This window comes from Schistocerca americana, chromosome 7 (genome assembly GCF_021461395.2).
Source record: "Schistocerca americana isolate TAMUIC-IGC-003095 chromosome 7, iqSchAmer2.1, whole genome shotgun sequence".
Taxonomy (NCBI): Eukaryota; Metazoa; Arthropoda; class Insecta; order Orthoptera; family Acrididae; genus Schistocerca; species Schistocerca americana.
This window is the reverse complement of record NC_060125.1, coordinates 486473795-486501119: the sequence shown is the minus strand read 5'-3', so window position 1 is coordinate 486501119 and position 27325 is coordinate 486473795. Positions and strand designations below refer to the sequence as shown.

Genomic DNA, 27325 nt, shown 5'->3' with positions numbered 1-27325 from the left:
TGTGAATCAAAACAGTGAATTAGTGGTGTACATATCTGTTGTCTAATGAAGTTAGATCAGGAGAGAAGTGGAGGTTGTTTACGATATGTTGTGACAGTGCCATGACATTCAAAAGTGCCGCTACGTTAGTACGCGAACACGGCGATAGAGGCGCTCCGCAGCTCGGCCGAGCACGGGAGCACCACCTGGCTATGAACGGCGCCGGCCGCATGTCACTGCACGGCAGTCGAATGACAGATACGGAGTTAGTAACATGTAACCCGCTAGTGTTTCTACTTTTGTATATCCACGCAATTTATTAGTGATTAAAGGTTATAACACTTTTTGGCGACGAGGATGGGATATTTTTTTTCCTGCGTTGTGGAATTGTGTGTTCGTGTCGGGGCAGACATGGAACAGCTTATGCAAGCGCTTATTGAACAACAAACACAGCTGACGGCTGCTATTCAGGCGTTGTCGACGTCACTTACTCATCATCTGTCTTCCTCTTCTCCGCCTCCGTTCCCTCCTTATGACGAGGCCACTGAAGACTGGGAGGATTATGAGAAGCGTTTGCGGCAACACTTCTTGGCTTTCGGCGTTGTCGACGCTCCCATGTATAAGTCGTTATTTCTCTCTTGGATTTCCCCACGGATCTATCAGCTGCTGTCTCAGTTAGCCCCTCTGCGGGAACCTGCCTCTCTATCTTTCCAAGAAATGTGTGACTTATTGTCTAACTATTACCGCAAAAACACCCATGTCGTTGCCGCCCGCGTGGCGTTCTACCGGTGTCGTAAACAGCCCCATCAATCTTACCGGGCTTGGGCGGCGGAACTAGACGGTCTGAGTCGGAAATGTCAGTTTGTCACGGACACTCATCATGAGTCTTACGCTGATTCAATGGTTAGGGACGCTATTTTACGGCTTGCTCCTGATAAAGAAGTTCGGCAACGTGCCTTACAATTGCCAAACCCGTCGTTGTCGGAAGTTCTCAGCATCGCTCAATCGTTTGAAGTGTCTCACACTGCTGGTGTGCAAATAGACGCGTGGTGTGATGTAGGCGCTGTACAAACCACTTTCGACGCGGACAATTTGCCTGTTTCACAGGGAAACAACGATGTGGCGGCGGTGCACTCGCGTCAACAACGTCGCGTTGGGCCGCCACGCTCGCAGCGAAAACAGCAACCACAGAAGCAGGTTCGTTCCGCCCTTCCTTCTCGTCCACGTTGTTTCGTGCAGCATGACAGAGCCGCGTGTCCAAAACGTTGGGTCACGTGTAATTCATGTAGGAAAAAAGGCCACATTGCTTCTGTGTGTCAGTCCCCTAAAGTTCCTGTCGACGAGGACGAGGCATCGGACATGGATGTTAACTGTGTGCTTTCTCAAACGAATAAGTTGTTTGTTACTGTTCGTGTTCTGGATAAAGACATTCGCATGCAAGTGGACACTGGCTCTGCAGTAACTCTCATTAATTCTCGCACGTATTTGGAGTTGGGCTCCCCTCCCTTGTCTCCAGCTACGCGAAATCTACGAACGTATAATAAGCAGAAAATTCCTATCGTTGGCCAGTTTGATGCTTCCACTGCCTACAAGTCTGTTGTTAGGCCCCTCACGTTTTATGTGGTGGATCATGCGGGCACTGAAAACCTGTTTGGTTATGATGCTTTCCAGTTGTTCGGGTTCTCCATTGATGATGATGTGCACCTCATATCTGAGGACATTCCATATCAACAGCTGGATGGCTTGTGTTCTGAATTCTCGTCCGTGTTCTCTGCTGGTCTGGGTCGTGCCAAGGATTTTGAAGCCCACATTACTCTTAAACCTACGGCTCGCCCTAAGTTTTTCCGGGCACGCCCTATTCCGATGGCGTTGCGTGCACCTGTCAAAGCTGAGATAGACAGGTTAACAGCTTCGGGGATTCTCCTTCCTGTTACCTCCAGCGAATGGGCATTGCCCATCGTGGTGGTTTCTAAACCAAACGGGAGTCTGCGATTGTGTGGTGATTTTAAAGCCACTGTCAACGCTCAAAGCCTCATTGACACTTATCCTCTTCCCCGTCCTGAGGAGTTATTTACCAAGCTCGCTGGGGGCCAGTTCTTTTCCAAACTTGACTTATCGGAGGCGTACCATCAGTTGCCGTTGGATGCATCTTCCAAGGAATTTCTCGTCATCAACACTCCTTGTGGGTTGTATCAGTACCAGCGGTTACCATTTGGCGTCGCTAGCGCGCCGGCCATTTTTCAGCGGTTTTTGGAACAGCTCACGGCTTCCGTTCCCGGCTGCATCAACTACCGGGATGACATTGTTGTCACAGGGGCCTCCACTGAGGAGCACCTTCGCAATTTGCGTTCCCTGTTTCGGGTTCTGCATTCAGCTGGGTTGAAGTGCAATCTGGACAAGTCACAGTTCTTCCAACCCTCCGTTGTGTATCTTGGTTTCCACTTGTCCCGTGAGGGTATACGTCCTCTACGACAGCACGTTGCGGCCATTACCGCTCTACCCCGGCCTTCTACGGTCAAAGAACTTCAGGTGTTTCTAGGCAAGGTTGCTTATTATCACAAATTCATTCCCTCCGCGGCGGCGGTGGCTCATCCTCTGCATCAGCTGTTACGCAAAAACGTTCCTTTCTGTTGGTCCGCCGAGTGTGAGCAGGCTTTTGTCCGCCTGAAGGCTCATTTGCAGTCAGCGCCTTGTCTTGCCACATTCCGTCCGGGTCAGCACTTGGTTCTGGCGACTGACGCGTCACAGTATGGCCTAGGGGCTGTTCTCGCCCATCGGTATGAGGATGGGTCGGAATGACCCATCGCCTACGCTTCCAAGACCCTCAACGATGCCCAACGGCGTTACTCTCAAATAGAAAAGGAGGCGCTTGCTATCATTTATGCTCTCAAAAAGTTCAGCGTTTTTTTGTATGGTTCTAAGTTCCACCTCATCACCGACCACAAGCCGCTGGTCTCTCTGTTCAGCCCCTCGGCGTCGCTTCCGGATAAGGCAGCTCACCGCCTGCAACGTTGGGCCTTATACTTGTCTCGTTTTCACTATGAGATTCACTATCGCCCCACGGCCCAGCACGCCAATGCTGACGCATTGTCGCGTTTGCCGATGGGCCCCGACCCGGTTTTCGATCGAGATGAACTACTCTGTTTCCACATTGATGAGGAAGAACGTCGTGCTGTTGAGGGTTTTCCACTTACAGGTTCGCAGGTCGCGTCGGCTACGGCGCGGGACCCGGTCCTGCGTCAGGTGATCAGTTTTGTTCAGCGGGGTAGGCCGGACAGGACCAAGGGCCGGGCATCGGATCCCCTTCGCAACTACCATGCCTTGCGCCTTCGTCTGTCTGTTCGTGAGGGTGTTGTTCTTCTGGCCACGGATGGCGCATCTCCACGGGTTGTGGTGCCCGCCTCTCTTCGCAAAGATGTTCTCAAACTATTGCATGAGGGCCATTGGGGGATTTCTCAGACAAAGTCCCTGGCCCGCAGACACGTTTATTGGCCCGGTATTGATTCGGACATCGCCCACATGGTCGCTGCGTGTGATCAGTGTGTTCAACAACTGGCTGCGCCTCGTACTCTGCCCTCTCCGTGGCCTGATGCGGCGCAGCCGTGGGAACGGGTGCACGCTGACTTTGCCGGCCCCTTCCTCGGCACTCATTGGCTACTGTTGATTGACGCCTTCTCGAAGTTTCCGTTTGTTGTTCGATGTCCGTCGCCCACCACTGCGGCGACGACGCTGGCTTTGTCCAAAATCTTTGCGCTAGAAGGTCTTCCATCCACGATTGTCACGGACAATGGCCCTCAGTTCTCTTCGCAGGCCTTCCGTGATTTTTGTACTGGACAAGGGATTCATCATGTTACAGCACCGCCCTTCCATCCGCGATCGAATGGGGAGGTCGAGCACCTTGTCCCCACTTTCAAAAGCCAAATGAAAAAATTCCTTAGTGATTTTTCCACGGATGACGCTCTGTTGCAATTTCTGAGTTCTTATCGCTTCACGCCTCTGGGTGATCGCAGTCCTGCTGAACTCTTGCATGGCCACCAACCGCGCACTCTACTGCACCTGCTTCACCCTGTCAGGCCTTGTACTGTGTCCCCTAGTGCGGGAAAATACCCGGTGGGCGCCGACGTGTGGGCACAGGGGTATGGATCTCGCCCTAAATGGATTCCAGGGGTGGTCCAGGCTCTTCGCGGCCGCCGGATTTGTGAAACACGTACGGACGACGGCATGGTTGTTCGCCATTACGACCAGATGCGCCCACGAGTGGTGGCCATGTCAGTACCACCGCCCCTTCTTTCGTCTCCACCAGCCCGAGAAGCCAGTCCTGTCGCTGCTGCCGATCTTCCGGGCGTGTTGCTGCCGCCGCCGTCGCTACCGCTTCCGAGTACGCCGGAACCGGCCCCAGTAGCGACGCCGCCTTCTCCGGAACCCATCTCGCTGGAGCACACCCCCAGGTCCACGACACCTATGGATGCTGCTCCAGAGTTTTCACCCATCATCTCGTCCAGGAGGCACGTTCCACGCGCAAGCTTCCGTCCTGGACATTTTCGACCATACTCTCGTGTTTCTCCGCGGGATCTTCTCGGGGCCTCCCAAGAGGCATGGATGTCTCCGCACTGTCCGTGTCTCCAAGGAAGTGAGTGTTTTTTTTTTGAGGGGGGAAAAGTGTTGTGACAGTGCCACGACATTCAAAAGTGCCGCTACGTTAGTACGTGAACACAGCGATAGAGGCGCTCCGCAGCTCGGCCGAGCGCGGGAGCGCCACCTGGCTATGAACGGCGCCGGCCGCATGTCACGGCACGGCAGTCGAATGACAGATACGGAGTTAGTAACGTGTAACCCGCTAGTGTTTCTACTTTTGTATATCCACGCAATTTATTAGTGATTAAAGGTTATAACACGATACTAAAAGTATTTTTCTGTTGGTAAATTACAATAAAGTTTCAGTATTTATTACTGACATTGCATCAAAGAAACTGTTCTGTAAAAAGTAGTCTACTATGATAAGGATGGCACTAGTAGTTGGCTGCAACCTTATAGTAAGAACCATCTCTGCATTTTCCGGAAGTAATGTAAGGAAACCGTGGAAAACCTAAATAAGGCTGGCTGTAGGAAGATTGGTGCCTCCACCTGCCCAAATAGAAGGCCACTCTCAAACTCTGCTGCCTCATTTGGTTTATCCCTAATGTTCAGTACTCTTTTACAAATAAGTTTTTTAATAATGTTAATGGTTAATGCTTCAGTGTGCATTCATTTCTCACTCTGTCACTTCGCACACTATATACACATTATTTTGTAACATTAAACACACTACTTACTTGAAATGAAAAGATCATATTAGAGGTATATGTATTCATTTATTTTTTTTAAATTTAGAACTTCTAATATGGTGTGCATCTACCTTATCAAAAGAACATTAAAGAATACACACAAACATATTGCTGTTGCAACACTTATAATCTAATAAGAGACATACTGAGTCATACAATGTTATTACATTTAAATTATCTAAGTTTAATAATTGATTCTACTAATTGAATAATTTGAGGGCTTGCTTATAATAAGAATATGTATTGTTGCAGTTGGCTGGAAACTGGAGAAGTACGCTCAGCAGCCATGTGTGCAGTGTTGTTAGATGAATGGCTGAAAGAATTGGCAGCAATAACACAGGAACAGGCTTTGGCAGGCCTTGCACCAGATGTTATTGATACACCAGTGGATGGCGCCGTGTGGGTATGTAATTTGAATTCTGCTCTTATGAATTGGTTATCTGCCATGGAAGAGGCATCTTGCATCGTCTATGTTAATTCTCACTTAGGCCCCTTTTGAGTAAGACACTTATGTTTCCCACTGGTGGAAAATACAGCATCAAGGGGATTGTAATGTGTGAGAATACAATATGATCTACCATTTGTATGGCAAATTTTCTCCAGCTTTCAGTAATGTTTGCCACCTCCAAGACCAGTGTCAGAATGAATGACCTTTATAAAACTGTTTGTGATACATTCTAGTAGATATCTGTTCTTTTATATTACATCTGACATATGCTTTAGGTGATATGTTCTCCACAAAAAGTACTCACATACAATTTCATGCAATAACAAAAAAAAAAAGGGGGGGGGGGGGGGTGTTCTCGTAACATTTTCAAGGAGTCTAGAAAATGAGGTCACTGCAAAATGACTTTATTGCATAATTATATAAAAATAAGATCCCATGTAATTTTTTGTTTTAAATTGATGAAGAAGCAGGTGGGCTGACAAGTACTTAATTTTAGGAGGCACAACAAGAGCAAACAGCAGGAACACATGGAAATGGTTAAAGCACTCCCAACTTTTGGAATTTCAGGTTCCATGACAATAGGAAATGGTTGGGCGTTTCATAGTACTAACCTATGCAATGTTTGTTGTGTCTTATGCATTGTTTCTGCTTTGGTGCACAGACTATGCACAGCTCTGACTAGTGCCAGTGTGTGTCCACATTTGAGGGGACTGGGCAGCACACAAAAATGCAGAGCATTTTCTACTATCAAGGTTTGGTAGGTATGTGTATGTGGAGCCATTTGGCAGGCAAGCAGCAGTGATCTCTTAAGTAATTGTTATATCCATTAGTTGCTTAACAAAGTAATTTTAAAAATACGATCAACCTTGTGCTTTATGTAAGTCACAATGGAGATACGTAGTTTACCTTATGTCAAGCTCAGGGTGGAGATGTGCCTCGAAAATTAGTTCACAAGGAAATTGAATTTCCTGGAAAAGCCAGGATATTGTGAAAGACTCAGACTCAGGGAGTTCTTAGAGATTCTTATGGGAGTTGAACTGCTCATTGATGGAAAGAAATGTTACAAGCTACTTTCTACAAATCCTGCTTTGGGAACAATCAGTTCTGAAGTCACATGGAATGGTGAAGAAGGGCAGTGAATTATTGTAATGCTTGTTGTTCAGCGGCAGCTAACTCCTGTGTGCTCACTGATCTCAGGAATCTTCAATCCTGGGCTCCAGGTCAGTTTCCCATTGCTTGAGTACAAGTGCAATGAAATGTAATGTGCTTTAAAATTTGCCATGTAGATTTAAATTTGTCATTCATCCAAAAACTAAGTTTTTTATTTTTTAAATTTTTTGAACTCATTTTGTAGTTTAGCATTGAATATTTCAGCTTCAGTTCTTTTGTACTAAGTTCAAAACAAAGTAGTACTTTGCTGATTTTCTCGCAGCATAGTGGTGTAAGTTTGCTCACCTGCCAACAGTGGCAATTTTCTTTTTTAAAATCAGTGTTCCCTGTGAGAGGATCAGCTTTGTCATAAGTAACAGTCTAAACATTTGTGCCAGATAGATAAATTACATCCATAGGCAGCATGTCACTAAGTTCTCTAGTGACAAGCTAAGACAATAATGTTCATAACTGTTAGGGGCCAAATGAATACACATTTTACACAGTCTGGTGCCATTGCCAAATAATACATAACTTTCACATTTTGACAGTGTTATGAAAAAGATAGATATTTACTGTGTAGTGGAAGTGTTGAGCCACATACAGGCACAACAAAAAGACTACTAAACAAGTGCTTTATTAAGTGGGTGGAATTGATGATTGGTGCAGGTGTGCACTGAGAGAGTCTTTAAAGAATAAATAACAACTTCTAATATCTTGCAGTTAAAAAAAACTTTAGTTAATAGGGCCTAAGATTCTTGCTGTTGGTTTGGCATTGCTATGAGAATTAGAGATGCTCTATTACTGCAGTACAGCAACTTTAAATAATCTCCGAGGTTAAAATTTTGCTACTTACACAAATTGCGATTATCTTTATACTTTTAGATATTTTAGATAACTTGTAGATCTTTTCTGTCATTAAAATATTCTGTCATAGTTTCAAGTTGATGTGAATTTGGGTGACCAAAGACACATTTATGGCAACATTTCACCCTAGTATTTTGTTATGGATGCTTAAGTCTCAGTATTATTTCTGCCTTTCAGACTTTCTCTCCCATTACACAAATCTAAAATATTTTAGACCATAGGTCATTATTAAAAGTTTCATCATGCCACATGTTAACAGTCAACAAATAAAATGAATTAATGCATATTTGCAATATACATTCTATTGCCACATATAAAAATGTTAAGTTAATCAAGAATCATGTGCATTGAAATGGGGCTGATCATGAACTGACACAAGATCATTTGATTATTAATCTCCTTCTTTTCTTTTTTGATTTTAATAATGATCAGCAGCATCTGGACACAGTTAAACACATCTTCTCATGAGCATGGGTGTTTGGGTCAGCATTAACTTGGTCTGGCATGTCGAAGTCAAAGTCCGCAAACTACACTAGAATATCCATTCGCTGATGCCAAGCCTCCAAGTTAAAAATGAATAAATGAAAATGTGGTGATTCACAAATGACACACAATTAACCTGCTGTGGCACAGTGTCAAACACTGAAACACTATGGACTATGTGATATGTACGTAATGGAAGCTGTTCTCCAGCTGACTGGTGACGACACATACATGTTTGCAAATTAAGTACTTAACACAAGCTAACTAATTTACATCATGTAATAGCGCCATTCCTATTTATAGATGAGCATAATACGAAAAAAATCATAAGAAAATGAACTTTCGACCAACAAGACCTTCGTCAGAGATAGAACACACACACACACACACACACACACACACACACACGACCACAGTCTCTGGCTGTTTGAGTTAGACTGCAAGCAGCAATGCTAGATGGTAGAAGAATCTGGGTGGTGGGGGAAAGGAGGAGGCTAGGGTGGGGAGGGGGAGGGATAGCAGGGTAGATGTTGGGGACTGTGAAGTGCTGCTTTTGCCAGTGTTCAGGGACGAGGTGGAGAGAGGGCAGGGCAGCTCGGTCGTCGAGAGGTTAGACGGGGCATTGGGGGGGGGGGGGGGGGTTAGTGGAAAAAGAGAGAAGTAAAAAGACTGTGGTTGCATTGGTGGAATAGAGGGCTGTGTAGTGCTGGAATGGGAACAGGGAAGAGGCAGGATAAGTAAGGATAATGACTAGTGAAGTTTGAAGCCAAGAGGGTTAAGGGAACATAGGGTGTATTGCAGGGAAAGTTCCCACTTGCACAATCAGAAAGGCTGGTGTTGGTGGGAAGGATCCAGATTTCACAGGGTGTGAAGCTGCCACTGAAATGAAGAATGTTGTGTTGGGTGGTGTGGTCAGGAATGGGGTGGTCCAGCTGTTTCTTCTTTGCAGACCGACAGATTGTTAGTTGTCATGTCTACATAAAATGCAGCACAGTGGTTGCAGCTTCACTAGTTTCACAAGTAGCCCTCCCTTTGATGGGATGATGCTTGTGACCAGACTGGAGTAGGTGGTGTGAGAGGATGTATGAGATAGGTCTTGTATGGGACAGGTCTTGCATCTAGGTCTATTAAAGCGATATGGGCCATGAGACATGGGGATGGGAACAGGATGTGTGTAGGGATGGACGAGGATATTCTGTAGGTTCATTGGGTGACTGAATACCATTGTGGGAGGTATGGAACTGATGGTGGGTAGGACATTCCTCGTTTCAGGGCACGACTAGAGGTAGTCAAAACGCTGGCAGAAAATGTGACTCAGTTTCTCAAGTCACGGGTGTTCTGAGTCACGTGGGGAAGGCTCCTCTGTGGCCAGATGTTGGGACTTTAGGAGGTGATGGGAGACTGGAGAGATAAGGCCTGAGGGTTTTGTTTCTGTACAACATTGGAACGGTAATTATGTCTGTGAAGGCCTCAGTGATACTCTTGTGTATTTTGAGGGGGACTGCTTGTCACTACAGATGCAATGGCTCTCGTGACTCAGTGCCATCTGGGACTGGAGCAACTGAATCACATTCTCCACCAGGGTTTCGACTACGTCTCATCATGCCTTGAAATGAGAATTGTCCTACCCACTGTCTTTCCCAGCCCACCGCATGTACACAATTTACTTATCCATCCCTACACAACCCCTGCTCCCAGCCCCTTGACTCAAAGCTGATATCACTGTAATAGACCTAGATGCAAGACCTGTTCCATACATATTCCCACCACAACCATCTACTCTAGTCCGGTCACAATCATCACCTATTCCCTCAAAGGCAGGGCTACTTGTGAAACCAGTCATGTGATCTACAAGCTAAGTTGCAGCCACTGTGCTGCATTCTATGTGGACATGACAACTAACAAGCTGTCTGTCCACATGAATGGTACTGAAATGGCACCGACAAACTGTGGCCAAGAAACAGCTGGATCACCCCATTGCTGAGCACACCACCCAACACAACATTTTTCATTTCAGTGGCTTCTTCACAGCCTGTGCCATTTGGATCCTTCCCACCAACACCAGCTTTTCTGAATTGTGCAGGGGGGATCTCTCTCTGCAATACATCCCACAGCCCCATAACCCTTCTGGCCTTAACCTTTGTTAGTCTTTCTCCTTACTATCTAGCCTGTTGCCTGTTCCCATTCTAGGAATACACAGTCCTCTGTTCCACCAATGCACCCACAGTCTTTTTACCTCTCTCCTTTTCTGCTACCCCCTCCCTGCCGACTGGACTGCACGTAGCTCCCCTGACCTACCCTCTCTACCCCTCATCTCTGTATGCTCCCACAAGCATCGCTTTACTGCCCCCACTCCTACCCTGCTAACCAACCCCTCCCCTTCCCAGTCGCCTCCTTACCCCCACCACCCAGTTGTGTCTTCTACTACGTACAGCTGCTTGCAGTGTGGCCTCATCAGCCAGAGACTACAATTATAGGTTCTGTTTTGTGTGGATAATTTATGTACTTGGGGATGACAAAACCCACCAAAATGTCAAATTGAATAGTTAATAAAGTAAAAAGATATTGTAATCTTGTCAAGTAAAGACCTGGTCAGAGTCCATGGTTTCTGTATGAAATAAATTGTTGATTATATACAGCAACCAGCCACGAATTGGTTTTAGGTTACTAAGAAACTAGCGTTACCAGTTTAGAATTTTTCATGATTCATCCTCAGATGGCTTTCATGCTTTCATCAAAACAGATGATACATAGATTTCCTGTGAAATGTCCTTCTGGCACATTTGTTTTTTCAGTTTTCTTCTAACGAAATATATTCTCAAAGATAATTTCACAATCACTTATGTTGATTGCACTGTAAACCACTTTCTTTTGGCCAGAAAATGAATTTACAATGTGCACCATGTTTTGATTCACAAAATACAAAATCAAATATATTGTGAAAAATTCAAAATGGGCAATAAAGTAACCTAAAGTGCCTGGTTGCTGTACACCTTCAACAATTTATAACAAGTTATTTATGATAAGGCATTGCCTGTGTTGGTAAGAAGAATGACGTAGAATTCCTGGGTCATGCATGAATAGCCAAAGCAGTTAAGGAAAGTGGGAATCTGGGTTCGAGTACCGGTCTGGCACAGGTTTTCATTGTCATTATTTCCTTAAACAGCTGATGGTTGTTTGTATTCACAACTGCAGATACAATTCATGTGTAACAAGTTGTTCTAGTGATGGTTGGCATTTTTGGAATCAGAAAAATCTGGGCTACTAATGCATGGTGCTGAATTTAGGAAATGATCACTATTTAAGATCAGAAATGTTTGAATATGAAAACCTATTCACATACCAAGTTTTTGGAAAAAGTAAAATGATTGTTGGAAAGAGGAGAATGTGAGCTCTTAAGTGAATTGTTTTGATTATATATAAACAGCTACACTCCTGGAAATGGAAAAAAGAACACATTGACACCGGTGTGTCAGACCCACCATACTTGCTCCCGACACTGCGAGAGGGCTGTACAAGCAATGATCACACGCACGGCACAGCGGACACACCAGGAACCGCGGTGTTGGCCGTCGAATGGCGCTAGCTGCGCAGCATTTGTGCACCGCCGCCGTCAGTGTCAGCCAGTTTGCCGTGGCATACGGAGCTCCATCGCAGTCTTTAACACTGGTAGCATGCCGCGACAGCGTGGACGTGAACCGTATGTGCAGTTGACGGACTTTGAGCGAGGGCGTATAGTGGGCATGCAGGAGGCTGGGTGGACGTACCGCCGAATTGCTCAACACGTGGGGCGTGAGGTCTCCACAGTACATCGATGTTGTCGCCAGTGGTCGGCGGAAGGTGCACGTGCCCGTCGACCTGGGACCGGACCGCAGCGACGCACGGATGCACGCCAAGACCGTAGGATCCTACGCAGTGCCTTAGGGGATCGCACCGCCACTTCCCAGCAAATTAGGGACACTGTTGCTCCTGGGGTATCGGCGAGGACCATTCGCAACCGTCTCCATGAAGCTGGGCTACGGTCCCGCACACCGTTAGGCCGTCTTCCGCTCACGCCCCAACATCGTGCAGCCCGCCTCCAGTGGTGTCGCGACAGGCGTGAATGGAGGGACGAATGGAGACGTGTCGTCTTCAGCGATGAGAGTCGCTTCTGCCTTGGTGCCAATGATGGTCGTATGCGTGTTTGGCGCCGTGCAGGTGAGCGCCACAATCAGGACTGCATACGACCGAGGCACACAGGGCCAACACCCGGCATCATGGTGTGGGGAGCGATCTCCTACACTGGCCGTACACCACTGGTGATCGTCGAGGGGACACTGAATAGTGCACGGTACATCCAAACCGTCATCGAACCCATCGTTCTACCATTCCTAGACCGGCAAGGGAGCTTGCTGTTCCAACAGGACAATGCACGTCCGCATGTATCCCGTGCCACCCAACGTGCTCTAGAAGGTGTAAGTCAACTACCCTGGCCAGCAAGATCTCCGGATCTGTCCCCCATTGAGCATGTTTGGGACTGGATGAAGCGTCGTCTCACGCGGTCTGCACGTCCAGCACGAACGCTGGTCCAACTGAAGCGCCAGGTGGAAATGGCTTGGCAAGCCGTTCCACAGGACTACATCCAGCATCTCTACGATCGTCTCCATGGGAGAATAGCAGCCTGCATTGCTGCGAAAGGTGGATATACGCTGTACTAGTGCCGACATTGTGCATGCTCTGTTGCCTGTGTCTATGTGCCTGTGGTTCTGTCTGTGTGATCATGTGATGTATCTGACCCCAGGAATGTGTCAATAAAGTTTCCCCTTCCTGGGACAATGAATTCACGGTGTTCTTATTTCAATTTCCAGGAGTGTATATTCTCAATGAAAATTTCATCTTCGCCTGCAAGTCATGGATATACCTTTAAAGACCATGTTTACCCAAAAGTCAAATGTGCTGTTATTCTCCGCAGTCTGAAAACTATCCAGTGAGTAATAAATTTTAATGAAATAAAGCATGAATGAAATGTTAGCTATTTACTGTAAGTATTCTGTTTCTGCTTTTAACAAAATGAAATCATAAAAGGAAAAATTTATATTAATTTTAGGAGAGGTATAAGAGTAGGTATGATAGTCCCACCTTGCTTTGTTGCAATGCTTCAAGCTAACTATTGTAATCATCACTTTAGAACCACACCATTTAATCAATACAAATAAACTTCTGCAACAAAAAATTATCTAATATTCCATTAAAACAAACAGTTTTAGTTCTTTGTGGAACTTGATGTAAACTAAAATAGAATTAATATGAGAGAGTTCCTGCAAAGTCCAAGTACTACTAGTACATTGTGCACTTGTTTAGTAAGTTGGATTCTAATCAGACTTCTGTTAAACCTAGCAGTGGTGGAAACCACACAACGCTAGTTCATAGTACTACACACATAGTGAACTGTCAAAGCAGCTGTCCACTGGTAGAAGCGAGATGGGTTTCAGCAATCAAGGAAGATTCTACCACTAGGCAGGCTCATATTTGGCTGCTATGGAAATTAATATGACTGACCAGCAAAATTTTCAGTGGTCCCATCAGAAGTGCCCTTGTTGGATCTCTCTTTTCTATTTGCACATTGGTGGGGGGGTTACTAAACTAAATAATAATAATAATAATAATAATAATAAATACAGAATACCCCAGAAGACATGACAATGTAGCAAAAATAATACATCAACAACTTGCCATACAACATAAACTAATAAAACAACACGTTCCCACATACAAGTAGGCACCACAAAATGTACTGGAGAATGATGAATACAAATTATACTGGAACATAACCATTATAACAGATAAAACAACACCACATAACAAACCTGACATCATACTCACCAATAAAAAGAAGAAATTAACACAACTAATCGAAATATCCATACCCAATACAACAAATATACAGAAGAAAACAGGAGAAAAAATTGAAAAATACATCCAGCTGGCTGAGGAAGTCAAAGACATGTGGCATCAGGATAAAGTTGACATCATACCAATTCTACTATCAACTACAGGAGTCATACCACACAGTATCCACCAGTACATCAATGCAGTACAGCTACATCCAAGCGTATATATACAACTTCAGAAATCTGTGATTATTGATACATGTTCAATTACCCGAAAGTTCCTAAATGCAATATAACATATACCAAACAGTTAAAAGGAAGTCACACTTGATCAAGGCCCGCGTCACTTTCCATTTTTGACCAGACATAACGTCTGAGAAGAAAAAGAAGAAATAATAATAATAATAATAATCTTTCCTAGGAAGGACCACCACCAAGTTAGTTTTCAACTTGAAAACCAGACATGATGATAACACAAGGAATGAATCCACTACCCCGGGCCCCAGTCGCAAGGCTGGGTTTACCTGGTCATCGGATTCCGGGGGACCAGGAGCATCATGTTACACCTAAGGTTGAGAACCAGACGACATCCAGATTATTACACACGAAACAAAGACACTTCATCAGTACACTTAATACTAATACTCTCTTCAAACTGGGCAACATCAAACAACTTAGAGACGTGCTGCAAAAATTCCAGATCAAAATCCTTGCAACCTAGGAAACACGATTTACGGACGAAAACCATATTGACACAGACAACTGCAGGATCTACAAAGGAAAACCAGCAATTAAAACTAATGAGAAAGGTCTCAAACAGTTTGGTACAGCATTTGTAGTCCACAAATCTATCAGCGACTCTGTCATTGACTTCCAGTCTGCCTCAGAATGTATATCAACGCTCTCTGTCAAATCGGCCAACAAAGCATATACCTTGATCAACGCACACGCACCCACAAATAATTATAACAAGAAGAACCCCCAAAAAATGGATGACTTCTGGAATGACCTTGAAGAGACGACAAACAAAATTCCCAAACACCATGTAATAATCTTGTTAGGTGACTTTAATGCACAATTAGGCAAAGAGAAAAAATACAGGAAAATCACCGGAATCCATACAGCTCACAAGAGAACTAACAAGAATGTGGAAAGATTGATAAACTTATGCGAAAATTTTGGCCTCGTAATTATGTCAACACAATTTAAAAAACCCAACAAGAAACTGTATACTTGGAAGTCGCCCAACACAATGTTGGATGAATTCCAGATAGACCATGTGGCCATCTCCAAGAGTAACACAACAGAAATTCTGAATGTGAAAACGAGAAGAGGATTTTTTGAATCAGACCACCATCTTTTACAGATGAAGACCAGATTACAACCTAATAGAAAAAAGCCAAAACTAAACAAAGTGCTGAGACCAGACTCCGAATACATAAAACTCAAGAAGGCAAACATCTTACAGGAAATCAGTCAGACAAACACCACAAACTGGACAGAACTTGTGGACGTCCTCAAATCCGCGATGAAATTGGGTCAACCTCCGAGAAGGAGAAAACACAAGTGGTGGAATATAATATGTGACCAAGCAATAGAAGAAAGGACCAATGCCTGGAAAAACTGCAATAGTCACAAAACATCAGAAAAATGGCAACAATTTCTAGTAATCCGAAAACAATTCGGAGGGAAAAAAGAAATTATGATAAACGGCAACTAGATGAGATAGAACAAGACTTTAAGAAGAACAACACCAGGAATTTTTATAAGACGTTTAAAGAACATATTGCAGGATACCAGCCACCCAATCTTTGCTTCAAGAAACCGGATGGTTCACTAGAAACTAACACGAAGAATAACTGCCAAATCCTCGCAGACTATTTCAACAAACTTCTCAACTGCGAAAGACCTACAGAGGATATTCACTACCAGACATCTACACCAAATCCCGACGCTAAACCACCAACCATCAATGAAATAGCAGAAATTATCAAGACACTAAAAAACAATAGAGCCCCAGGAGAAGATGGAATTATTGCAGAACTATGGAAGTTAAATGATGAAAGATTAACAGGCAAAATCCACAAAATCATATTAAACATTTAGGAAACAGAACAGATCCCTTCTGAATGGAAATGCGCACTCATCCATCCACTCCACAAAAAAGGGCACAAAACTGAACCAAATAATTACAGGGGTATCTCACTCGTGCCGGTCACGTATAAAATCCTATCAAAAGTTCTCATGAATAGATTAGAAGAACAAGCTGACCCACAAATAGGAGAATACCAGGCTGGTTTTCCCAAGGGACGATCCTGCATAGAACAGATCTGGAATCTGAAAATGATTTTCCAGATGAGAAACACCCGAAACACAGTGGTCACTTTTGTAGATTTAAAAAGGCCTACGACTCAATAGACACAATCATTCGGCAAACATTAACTGGCACAGTCTCCAAGGTCAAATTTATGAGGGATATCTCTGAGCCATTTGAAATCCAAACTGGAGTGTGACAGGGTGACGTACTTTCACCATTACTCTTTAATATCATTCTTGAAAAAATTATCAGGACATGGGAAATAGAAGTCAATGAAATCCAAATTGGCGTTAGAAAAGATAATAGATTCAATGTGAAGTGTTTAGCTTTTGCAGATGATCTTGCAATCCTCACAAATAATACGAGGGCAGTTCAATAAGTAATGCAACACATTTTTTTTCTGGAACAGGGGTTGTTTTATTCAGCATTGAAATACACCAGGTTATTCCCCAATCTTTTAGCTACACAACACTATTTTTCAACGTAATCTCCATTCAATGCTACGGCCTTACGCCACCTTGAAATGAGGGCCTGTATGCCTGCACGGTACCATTCCACTGGTCGATGTCGGAGCCAACGTTGTACTGCATCAATAACTTCCTCATCATCCGCGTAGTGCCTCCCACGGATTGCGTCCTTCATTGGGCCAAACATATGGAAATCCGACGGTGCGAGATCGGGGCTGTAGGGTGCATGAGGAAGAACAGTCCACTGAAGTTTTGTGAGCTCCTCTCGGGTGCGAAGACTTGTGTGAGGTCTTGCGTTGTCATGAAGAAGGAGAAGTTCATTCAGATTTTTGTGCCTACGAACACGCTGCAGTCGTTTCTTCAATTTCTGAAGAGTAGCACAATACACTTCAAAGTTGATCGTTTGACCATGGGGAAGGACATCGAACAGAATAACCCCTTCAGCGTCCCAGAAGACTGTAACCATGACTTTACCGGCTGAGGGTATGGCTTTAAACTTTTTCTTGGTAGGGGAGTGGGTGTGGCGCCACTCCATTGATTGCCGTTTTGCTTCAGGTTCGAAGTGATGAACTCATGTTTCATCGCCTGTAACAATCTTTGACAAGAAATTGTCACCCTCAGCCACATGACGAGCAAGCAATTCCGCACAGATGGTTCTCCTTTGCTCTTTATGGTGTTTGGTTAGACAACGAGGGACCCAGCGGGAACAAACCTTTGAATATCCCAACTGGTGAACAATTGTGACAGCACTACCAGCAGAGATGTCAAGTTGAGTACTGAGTTGTTTGATGGTGATCTGTCGATCATCTCGAACGAGTGTGTTTGCACGTTCCGCCATTGCAGGAGTCACAGCTGTGCATGGCCGGCCCGCACGCGGGAGATCAGACAGTCTTGCTTGACCTTGCGGCGATGATGACACACGCTTTGCCCAACGACTCACCGTGCTTTTGTCCACTGCCAGATCACCGTAGACATTCTGCAAGCGCCTATGAATATCTGAGATGCCCTGGTTTTCCGCCAAAAGAAACTCGATCACTGCCCGTTGTTTGCAACGCACATCCGTTACAGACGCCATTTTAACAGCTCCATACAGCGCTGCCACCTGTTGGAAGTCAATGAAACTATACGAGACGAAGCGGGAATGTTTGAAAATATTCCACAAGAAATTTCCGGTTTTTTCAACCAAAATTGGCCGAGAAAAAAAATGTGTTGCATTACTTATTGAACTGCCCTCGTAGAAAAGAAGCCACAATCGCCATATAGAAGTTACATGAAATTGCACAAAGAACTGGCCTGCAAATTTCATGTGAGAAAACCCAGTACATAGAAAGAGTGCCACAAGACAAATTGCCTATTGTGACAACCCATGGGAAAATCGTACAAGTACCACATTTTAAGTACCTGGGAGAAATCATCCTGCCATCGGGGATCAACCTAAAGGTCAATGAGGAAAGAATTAAAAACTACAGAAAGCATATAAACTCACGTGGAATTATTATAACAAAAAGTCCATATCCATTAACGCAAAATTGAGGCACTACAACACTGTCGTACTTCCGGAGGCACTGTATGCATCTGAAACAACACAAATAAGTGGGCAAACTAAAATTAAAGGAATAGAGAAACAAGAAAAGAAAATTCTTAGGAAAATTTTTGGCCCGATACAAGAGCAAGGAATTTGGAAGAAGAGACCAACATCAGAATTATATAAATACACAGACATGATTACGGATACAATAAGGAAAAGAAGAATGCAGTTCTATGAACGTATCCACAGGATGAATGAAAACCGTGGAAAAACAAAATGCATAAAAGAAGTTGAAGAGGACCTCAAGACAAGCACACACAACAGTAAACAATGCAGAAAATAGAACTGAATTCAGGAACATCATCAAAAAACATACTTGAAGCATGTTCCTGCGAGGATTTCTCATATACTTGAAGTTATTGCACAGTGATATGGAACGGTGACAAAGAGTGGTAATGAAGAAATTTCCAGAAGCAGCAAAATGTTATGTTACGGAATTGATGATAAAATTCTAAAGCCTAGCTGAATTTGTAGTATTTACCAACAAGTGATACGGCAACCCAAAATTTCAGCTTGACCCCTGAAAACTAGAAAAATAAAACTTGATCTGACATACAACAAAAATTAGCTCTGGGAAATCTGAAATTTCAGTCCGGAAAACTTAGAGAAATCTTTTGTTGCATATGTAGCTACGGTGTGAGCTTCTGTCGCTGTTGTTTTGATACTACTTCCTTTCTTCCACGTGTAAGTGCTATTTTCTATTTTTATGTGATTGCTACTTCATTTATCTGGTTTGGTCGTGGGCATTGCCACAATCTCTGAGTCCGGAATTGATAATAAAACCACAGTTAACAAAGAACTGTGTCTTGCAAAAATGTGCAGTGTGTCCACAAGCTATGATATAAATTCATGAAGGTGATTGATAAATGTGTGTAGAAAGTTTCATTTGTGCAATGTTTGTTCAGGGTAATATTTGGAAATGTGCAATGGCTAAGGGGCATACATAACAGCCACCACAAGACAACTTCTGTGTATCTCAAGCTCTAGCCAACTTGGCACTATGCTGGACAAAAGTGGGGAACAATGGCAGATTACTTATAACTTGTGCTGAGAGATACCCATCTTGTGTGATGGGAAAAATTGCTGATAAACTTATTTTTTTCACATTTACTTTCATCAGCATTTAATAAACACAGCACCATCTCATGCAAAGCCTTGTCATAGTTTGTGTATTCTTCTGATATGCTTATGCATTGTATGCAAGTAATGAAAACAAAGTTACATACAGTAAGCAAGTTTAAAAGAAAACTGTATAAGCAGCTTCATAAAAGCTACGTCATATGTATGCAAACTATAAATCCAACTTTATAATATCCAATTGACTTGATACATTGTATGCAGATAAGTTTCTCAATTGTTCAACATCACATTGCACACTCTCTTGGTGCTGTATTTTCATCTGTGGTTACTGTTTTGGGACATATTACACATGGGTCATATTGAGAAGTATGGTCACATTTGAGTCCTTTTTACAGTTTTGGATGCATCTACAGTTGTGAGTTACTGTTCAAAACACTTTATTTAGACACTGTGTACCATTTTGCTTTTTTAATGAAACAAATATGTGCCGCTACTTTAAAAAGTTGCACAACCAAATTCACAGATCATGTTGACACTATGTAAGCACTCTATATTGAAGCTGTCTTTTAGTAAGTAGAATGTGGAAGGAAAGTAGAACAACTTGTATAACAGAACAAATGCAATGATGTGAACAGAATTACTGTATCATGTACTAATCATAATCTTTTACAGTTTGCAGCTACTGGCTAGTCTGTTTAAAACATAAGCGTCTCCATCTTTTCCTGTCCTGCCACCAAGTTTCTCCCTTCACTTTGTCCTAGCCTGCTCCTCTCTTCACCACACATTCCTTCACCCCAATGATCCATCAGTGTGTCATATTGTTTAGGTGTGTTGCCTCCTATTCTATTGTCTTGTGCACAGGCTTCTCTTTCACTATTCACTGTCTCATTCCTTGTTCTACTGAGCAGGGTAGCACAGGGGTTAGCACACTGGCCCCACATTCAGGAGGACAACGGTTCAAACCCGTGTCCGACCATCCTGATGTAGGTTTTCCATGAGTTTCCTAAATCGCTTCAGGAAAATGCTGGGATGGTTCCTTTGAAAGAGTACAGCCGACTTCCTTCCCCATCCTTTCCTAATCAGATGGGACTGAAGACCTTGCTGTTTGGTCCCCTCCCCCAAATCAAGCAACCAGCCAATCAGTCCTTATTCTGCCCATTCTAATTAGTCATATTCTACTTCTTTAAAATTTGGCTTGCAAACCTGTTTCCTGCTCTCCTGCCTTTTCTTCATTACCCACAATTTTGATGGATACATAAATATTGGAGCGTTATACGCTAGGTATAACATTGGCATCTATTTTGGTGGTACATCCTTTCTCCAGATCAGGTTCCTTAACACTGCAGGAATCCATGTGCTTGCCTTCCCCTTTCACTGCTGTTATCATTCCTTCCATAACCTTCTATTACACTCCCAAGGGTACTTGAAACATTCCACTTTCTTTAGTACCTGCACTCTAATACTTGTATCCACTGCTACTCTCCTGTTATTCTTCAAAGTCACCATCACTTCATACTTCTTTGCATTAAACTTCAATCCATACAATCCCACCACTTCTTCCCATTCATTTTCCAGTCCTCACACCATTAAATTATCTGCAGACACCATTGCTTTCGTATTTTCATTCCCTCTTCAATCTGCACTTGTCACCTCATCCATAATGGTGATGAAAAGTACAGAGAATAGTGCACTCCCTTGCTTCAGCCCTCTGTCATCTCTCCTACTTTTACACAACTCACACTTCCTTGATTCATTTCCTTTATTCTTCTTGTAGTCAACTTTCCAATCCTCCCCCCCCCTTTTTTTTTGAAGAGTCTCCAAGGTGTTACTTTTTTCACTCTGTTGTTGTTGTGGTCTTCAGTCCTGAGACTGGTTTGATGCAGCTCTCCATGCTACTCTATCCTGTGCAAGCTTCTTCATCTCCCAGTACCTACTGCAACCTACATCCTTCTGAATCTGCTTAGTGTATTCAGCTCTTGGTCTCCCTCTACGATTTTTACCCTCCACGCTGCCCTCCAATACTAAATTGGTGATCCCTCGATGTCTCAGAACATGTCCTACCAACCGATCCCTTCTTCTAGTCAAGTTGTGCCACAAGCTCCTCTTCTCCCCAATTCTACTCAATACCTCCTCATTAGTTATGTGATCTATCCATGTAATCTTCAGCATTCTTCTGTAGCACCACATTTCGAAAGCTTCTATTCTCTTCTTGTCTAAACTATTTGTCATCCACGTTTCACTTTCATGCAACGCTATACACCATACAAATACTTTCTGAAACACCTTCCTGACACTTAAATCTATACTCGATGTTAACAAATTTCTCTTCTTCAGAAACGCTTTCCTTGCCAGTGCCAGTCTACATTTTATATCCTCTCTACTTCGACCATCATCAGTTATTTTGCTCCCCAAATAGCAAAACTCCTTTACTACTTTAAGTGTGTCATTTCCTAATCTTAATTCCCTCAGCATCACCCAACTTAATTCGACTACATTCCATTGTCCTCGTTTTGCTTTTGTTGATGTTCATCTTATATCCTCCTTTCAAGACACTGCCCATTCCATTCAACTGCTCTTCCAAGTCCTTTGCTGTCTCTGACAGAATTACAATGTCATCGGCGAACCTCAAAGTTTTTATTTCTTCTCCATGGATTTTAATACCTACTCCGAACTTTTCTTTTGTTTCCTTTATTGCTTGCTCAATATACAGATTGAATAACATCGGGGATAGGCTACGACCCTGTCTCACTCCGTTCCCAACCACTGCTTCCCTTTCATAACCCTCGACTCTTATAACTGCCATCTGGTTTCTGTACAAATTGTAAATAGCCTTTCGCTCCCTGTATTTTACCCCTGCCACCTTTAGAAGTCGTAGGGTCAGTATTGCCTCACGTGTTCCAACATTTCTACGGAATCCAAACTGATCTTCCCCGAGGTCAGCTTCTATCAGTTTTTCCATTCGTCTGTAAAGAATTCGCGTTAGTATTTTGCAGCTGTGACTTATTAAACTGATAGTTCGGTAATTTTCACATCTGTCAACACCTGCTTTCTTTGGGATTGGGATTATTCTATTCTTCTTGAAGTCTGAGGGTATTTTCCTGTCTCATACACCTTGCTCACCAGATGGTAGAGTTTTGTCAGGACTGGCTCTCCCAAGGCTGTCAGTAGTTCTAATGGAATGTTGTCTACTCCGGGGGCCTTGTTTCGACTCAGGTCTTTCAGTGCACTGTCAAACTCTTCACGCAATATCATATCTCCCATTTCATCTTCATCTACATCCTCTTCCATTTCCATAATTTTGTCCTCAAGTACATTGCCCTTGTATAGGCCCTCTATATACTCCTTCTACCTTTCTGCTTTCCCTTCTTTGCTTAGAACTGGGTTTCCTTCTGAGGTCTTGATATTCATGCAAGTGGTTCTCCTTTCTCCAAAGGTCTCTTTAATTTTCCTGTAGACAGTATCTATCTTACCCCCTAGTAAGATAAGCCTCTACATCCTTTCATTTGTCCTCTAGCCATCCTTGCTTAGCCATTTTACACTTCCTGTCGATGTCATTTTTGAGATGTTTGTATTCCTTTTTGCCTGCTTCATTTACTGCATTTTTATATTTTCTTCTTTCATCAATTTAATTCAATATTTCTTCTGTTACCCAAGGGTTTCTGCTTGCCCTCGTCTTTTTACCTATTTGATCCTCTGCTGCCTTCACTATTTCATCCCTCAATTTTTCACTCTATCATACACTTTCTCAGTGTTCGGGAATGCAGCTACTAAATCCTTTCCATATTTTTAGTGTCTCTCATGGAGCCACATAACAGTAAAAATCGGACCACTGTTGACCTTTCTGGTCTAAACCCATCATGTTCCTTTCTCAGTCCTCCTTGCCCACTAATTCTGAGATAGTTTCCTGCAACTGGCCCTATGATTCCCGTTTTCCATTCTTCAGGTGTTCTCCTTTCTTTCCATACTGTCACATGACCTGATAGAGCCAATTCACTCGAACAATGCCAGCTGTTCTCACCACCTCCACACTTATTTAATACAATCCTGCTGCTTTTCTTCCTTTTATGGTCTTAATCACTTCTGATACTTCAGTCTAGGTTAGGTCCATCTCTGCATCCTCTACATTCCACAGCTCCTCATTCTTCTCTTCCATATTTCAATTGGGTTTCAGTCGCTCTTCAAAATATTCGTTCCACATCTCCTTCATTTCCTCCACATTCTCACTCGCCTTTATTTTTTTTCTTCTCTGATGGGCCAACTAAGGACCACCTGCCAATTTAAATTCACCATTTGATTCGTTGTTCTATTCTTTTCTTTTAGTATTTTTTAATCTGGTCACTATATTTTTTCCTTACCATCTTCTGACCACTTCAGACGAGTTTTTTTCCCACTCTCCTACCTTGTAATACTTCCATACTCAATGATTATTCTCTAATACTTATTTGTCAGTTTTTTCAGCTTTTATATTATTTTTTCTAAATTCTGGTGTGCTTCATAGATTTCAATTTATTGACCTCTTTATTGATTATCATGACTTTTCCATCCTGTGTCTCTTCATATCCTCAACCATTCCCTAGAGGATCTTCTTACTCCCCTCACTGTCCTCTTTCACCATTTTGCCCTCTCTTCTATCCAATTTCTCTTCTTTCCTGCTACCACTCTTTTAGTCACTGTCTTCTCAGTGTATTGTTTTCTTGCTTCCTCATTTATTTCGTGAAAACATATCTGGAATGCTGTTGAACCTTCCCAATTCCTCCTCTACTGACCGAGCAGCTGCCCTGCACATGCCTTCAAGAGCCTAAATTCCAACTTCTGCTAATACAAGATGATTCCATGATGATTATACAAACTATCAGGGTTGATGGAGAAGGAAAATGTATTTATTTGAGGTATGGGACTCTGGTGTGGAAACCCGAGCTGAAAGTTACAAGTGAAGATCATTCTGATGCCTCTGACTGTGGACCTCTTCTACTTCAAGCTCTTTGCTTCCCATATTGTGGAGGGGTTGATGTGGACCAAATCAAGGAAAAAATAAACATGGGCTCCAAATGCATACCTTAATAACTATGAGCACATGCTCAGTATATGGGACGTTTCACGTTAGCAAAGATGAACAAGTGCTCTTAGCTCCTAAGGTATGCACTTCTGAGCTCCTGTTTATTGGATATTTTTCCTTGTTTTGGTTCATACAACCACCTCTCAAAATATGGAAAGCAAAGAGTTTGCAGTAGAAGAGGTCTGCTGTCAAAGATATCAGAACGATTTTCACATAACATTATACTCTTTTGTTTCTGGCCAGGCTCCCTTAACTCTAATTGAAAACATTTACCTATTTATTGGGTCAACATGCTTTAACATAAGACTACATACTTAATATCTTTCTCCAGTCAGTAGTAACACTTCACAAATTCAACTACTTGTATTTCAAAGCATCAAAACAGCCCATTGTATGAAAGATAATTCAGATAAACTACAAATATTCCATTGTATGACACTTCAACCGTATTTGTTTTTGCACATAAGTAATAGTTTAAGTGCTGTACTTAGTCGTCTTAATATCAAGTGAGTCCAGGCTGCTTGTTAGTAACTTTGCAGCTCCACAACTCGCAGCAGACTGCTCTCCCCATGCACCCACCAACTCTTATTTTTGTAGCCACATTGCTGGTCACATCAAAAGCTGTCATTTGACACTGTTTATTGTTTGCCTGATAGAATGTTAGTGGAAAATGTTCTTACTAGTCCTTCTTCTTACAGAAACTTGAAATGTGTAGGTCAGTTCTAATAGATCTCTGGAGAAAATATTTTTTTGGTTAGTGTATAGTTTTGAAATGGTATTTCTCTGTTTCAGTGAGAATGCAATCAGACGTTAATGGAGAAGGAAGCTTGCCATGTGAAACAAAATATGTAAGGTGCTGATTATTTGCTGTATTTTAAAATGTTTATGAATGTTAAGTACCTTCTGGCAGAATATTTATTTCTACAAGTGATAAAGTTGATATTAAAGATGACAAAGTAAATGTACAGGTTATTCTAATTTAAAACTGATTAACTGCTCATAAAAATATATATTATATTATGTGATATGCTATAATAATTTTAAAATAAACAACTCATCCTTTGTAAAATATCGTTACATCTTGTGTTTTAATGAGTTTGAAGTGTGATTCTAGAAAACGACCTATCTGTACGTCTTGCCATTACAGATGTTGCCCTGTAAATAATGGTGATGAATTAATGTTTTGCAAGATTCGAGTAAATTTTGAATGTGTGTGTTTTAATCGGGCTACAGCAGACTGACAGAAATATGTAAAAATTAAAAGGCTTGTTAGTTTTCAAAGTGTTGAATACCTTATTGTGGTGAAATGTGGAGGGAAGGATTTTAAGAACTGGGACTTTGTATGGAATATGCACAAACATTATCTAGTATAAAACTGCTTGCTGTAAGACCTATATATTTCTGTCAGTGTGCTGGGAGCTGTTACCATTAAATGGGCTGAAGTTGGTGGGTTTTGGGTTTTAAATTTAAAATATTTCTGAAACTAATAAAATTAATATATTAGGTTGTCTTTCAGAGTTTGGGTATTGAGCTCTAGTAATGAAAGTTTTGGTCTTTACTACTTTTAAAAAAAACCTGATTATCTGTTATGCAATAATTGTGGGTTGTTTATGACTCTAGGCTGGCTTTGATTGCTCTGAAACTGTATCAGTAATTGAAAAATAAATCTGCCATAATAATTAAAGTTAATACTAACTCCAGAGTAATGTACAAAAAAAGTTTAAGGATAAAAAAGGGGCCACAAATTTGCTTTGTGAAATTTCGGAGAAACAAACACTCTTCTTCATTAGCACTAAAGGCTGTCTGACCAGCGTGTGTTTTATCATGATGACTATGAATTGTTTTTACGGGTTCCTTTGGGAATTTTATAGCCTTGGATAACCTTGTTAATGCTTATTTTTCCATTTAAAATTTCAGTGGAACACAGTTCTAAAACATCCAGACTGTATTTATTCAGTTCACCCTATTCATTATTATACACATGCAGTATTTTCACACTGATAAGTCTTACAATCTTAACAGTATGAGGCAACAAACAGTATTAGGCACAAACAGAACTGCAATCTGTATAACAAATTTATAAGTTAACATACAGATATTTGCAAGAATGATTTCCTCACTCCACCACTAGACTGTTAAAAGACATTTGTTGGTGCATCCACTGCGTCACATTGTTGCTGTGTTTATTATGTTACATTCTTGATGCATTCACGAATGTTTGTTCTTAAAAGAACTGCTTGAGAAAAGACAGTCAAGTCCATCCTGTTTTCACCAAGAATTTGCAAAGTTTTATTTATATGTCTATAAATAGGTAACAATAATAGATTACCTTTTGTTACTGCTCTCGTTGTCATTGTGAAGGACCAATGCATGGTATACAGAAGATCTAGGCACACAAGTCGTTTTATGCCAGTAATACAAATAAAAGTTTCAGCTCAGTAAAAAAGTTAAAAAGTCAGTACTTCTGAAAAGATTAGTATTCAGATAGAGATTTGCAATACTGTACATCTAGCCATTGACATGAACAGTAAATATAATAACTAAAGTACAAGAATTTTAGTCGCCAATGTGGAGTTAATTTAATATAAAATGTTTTTTGAGTTTCTATGGCCAGCTTCAGCCCAGTCATCAACTTCACCCCATTTGGTGGTATATACATATTTTAGCCACCTTTATTGGTTATAGTTTACTTCTGGA

At 42.3% G+C, this 27325-nt stretch overlaps 1 protein-coding gene across 2 annotated transcripts in view; it reads left to right on the top strand.

Annotated features, from left to right (window-relative positions):
• Positions 1-26188, top strand: part of LOC124623162 (FHIP family protein AGAP011705-like) — a 238587-nt gene extending 212399 nt beyond the window's left edge. For both annotated transcript variants that reach the window (XM_047148962.1, XM_047148961.1), the window contains exons 12-13: positions 5556-5706; positions 25421-26188. In XM_047148962.1, the coding sequence (XP_047004918.1) occupies positions 5556-5706; positions 25421-25423 (154 nt within the window). In that variant the 3' untranslated portion in view covers positions 25424-26188. The remainder of the gene's footprint in view (positions 1-5555; positions 5707-25420) is intronic.
• The last annotated feature ends 1137 nt before the right edge of the window (positions 26189-27325 follow it).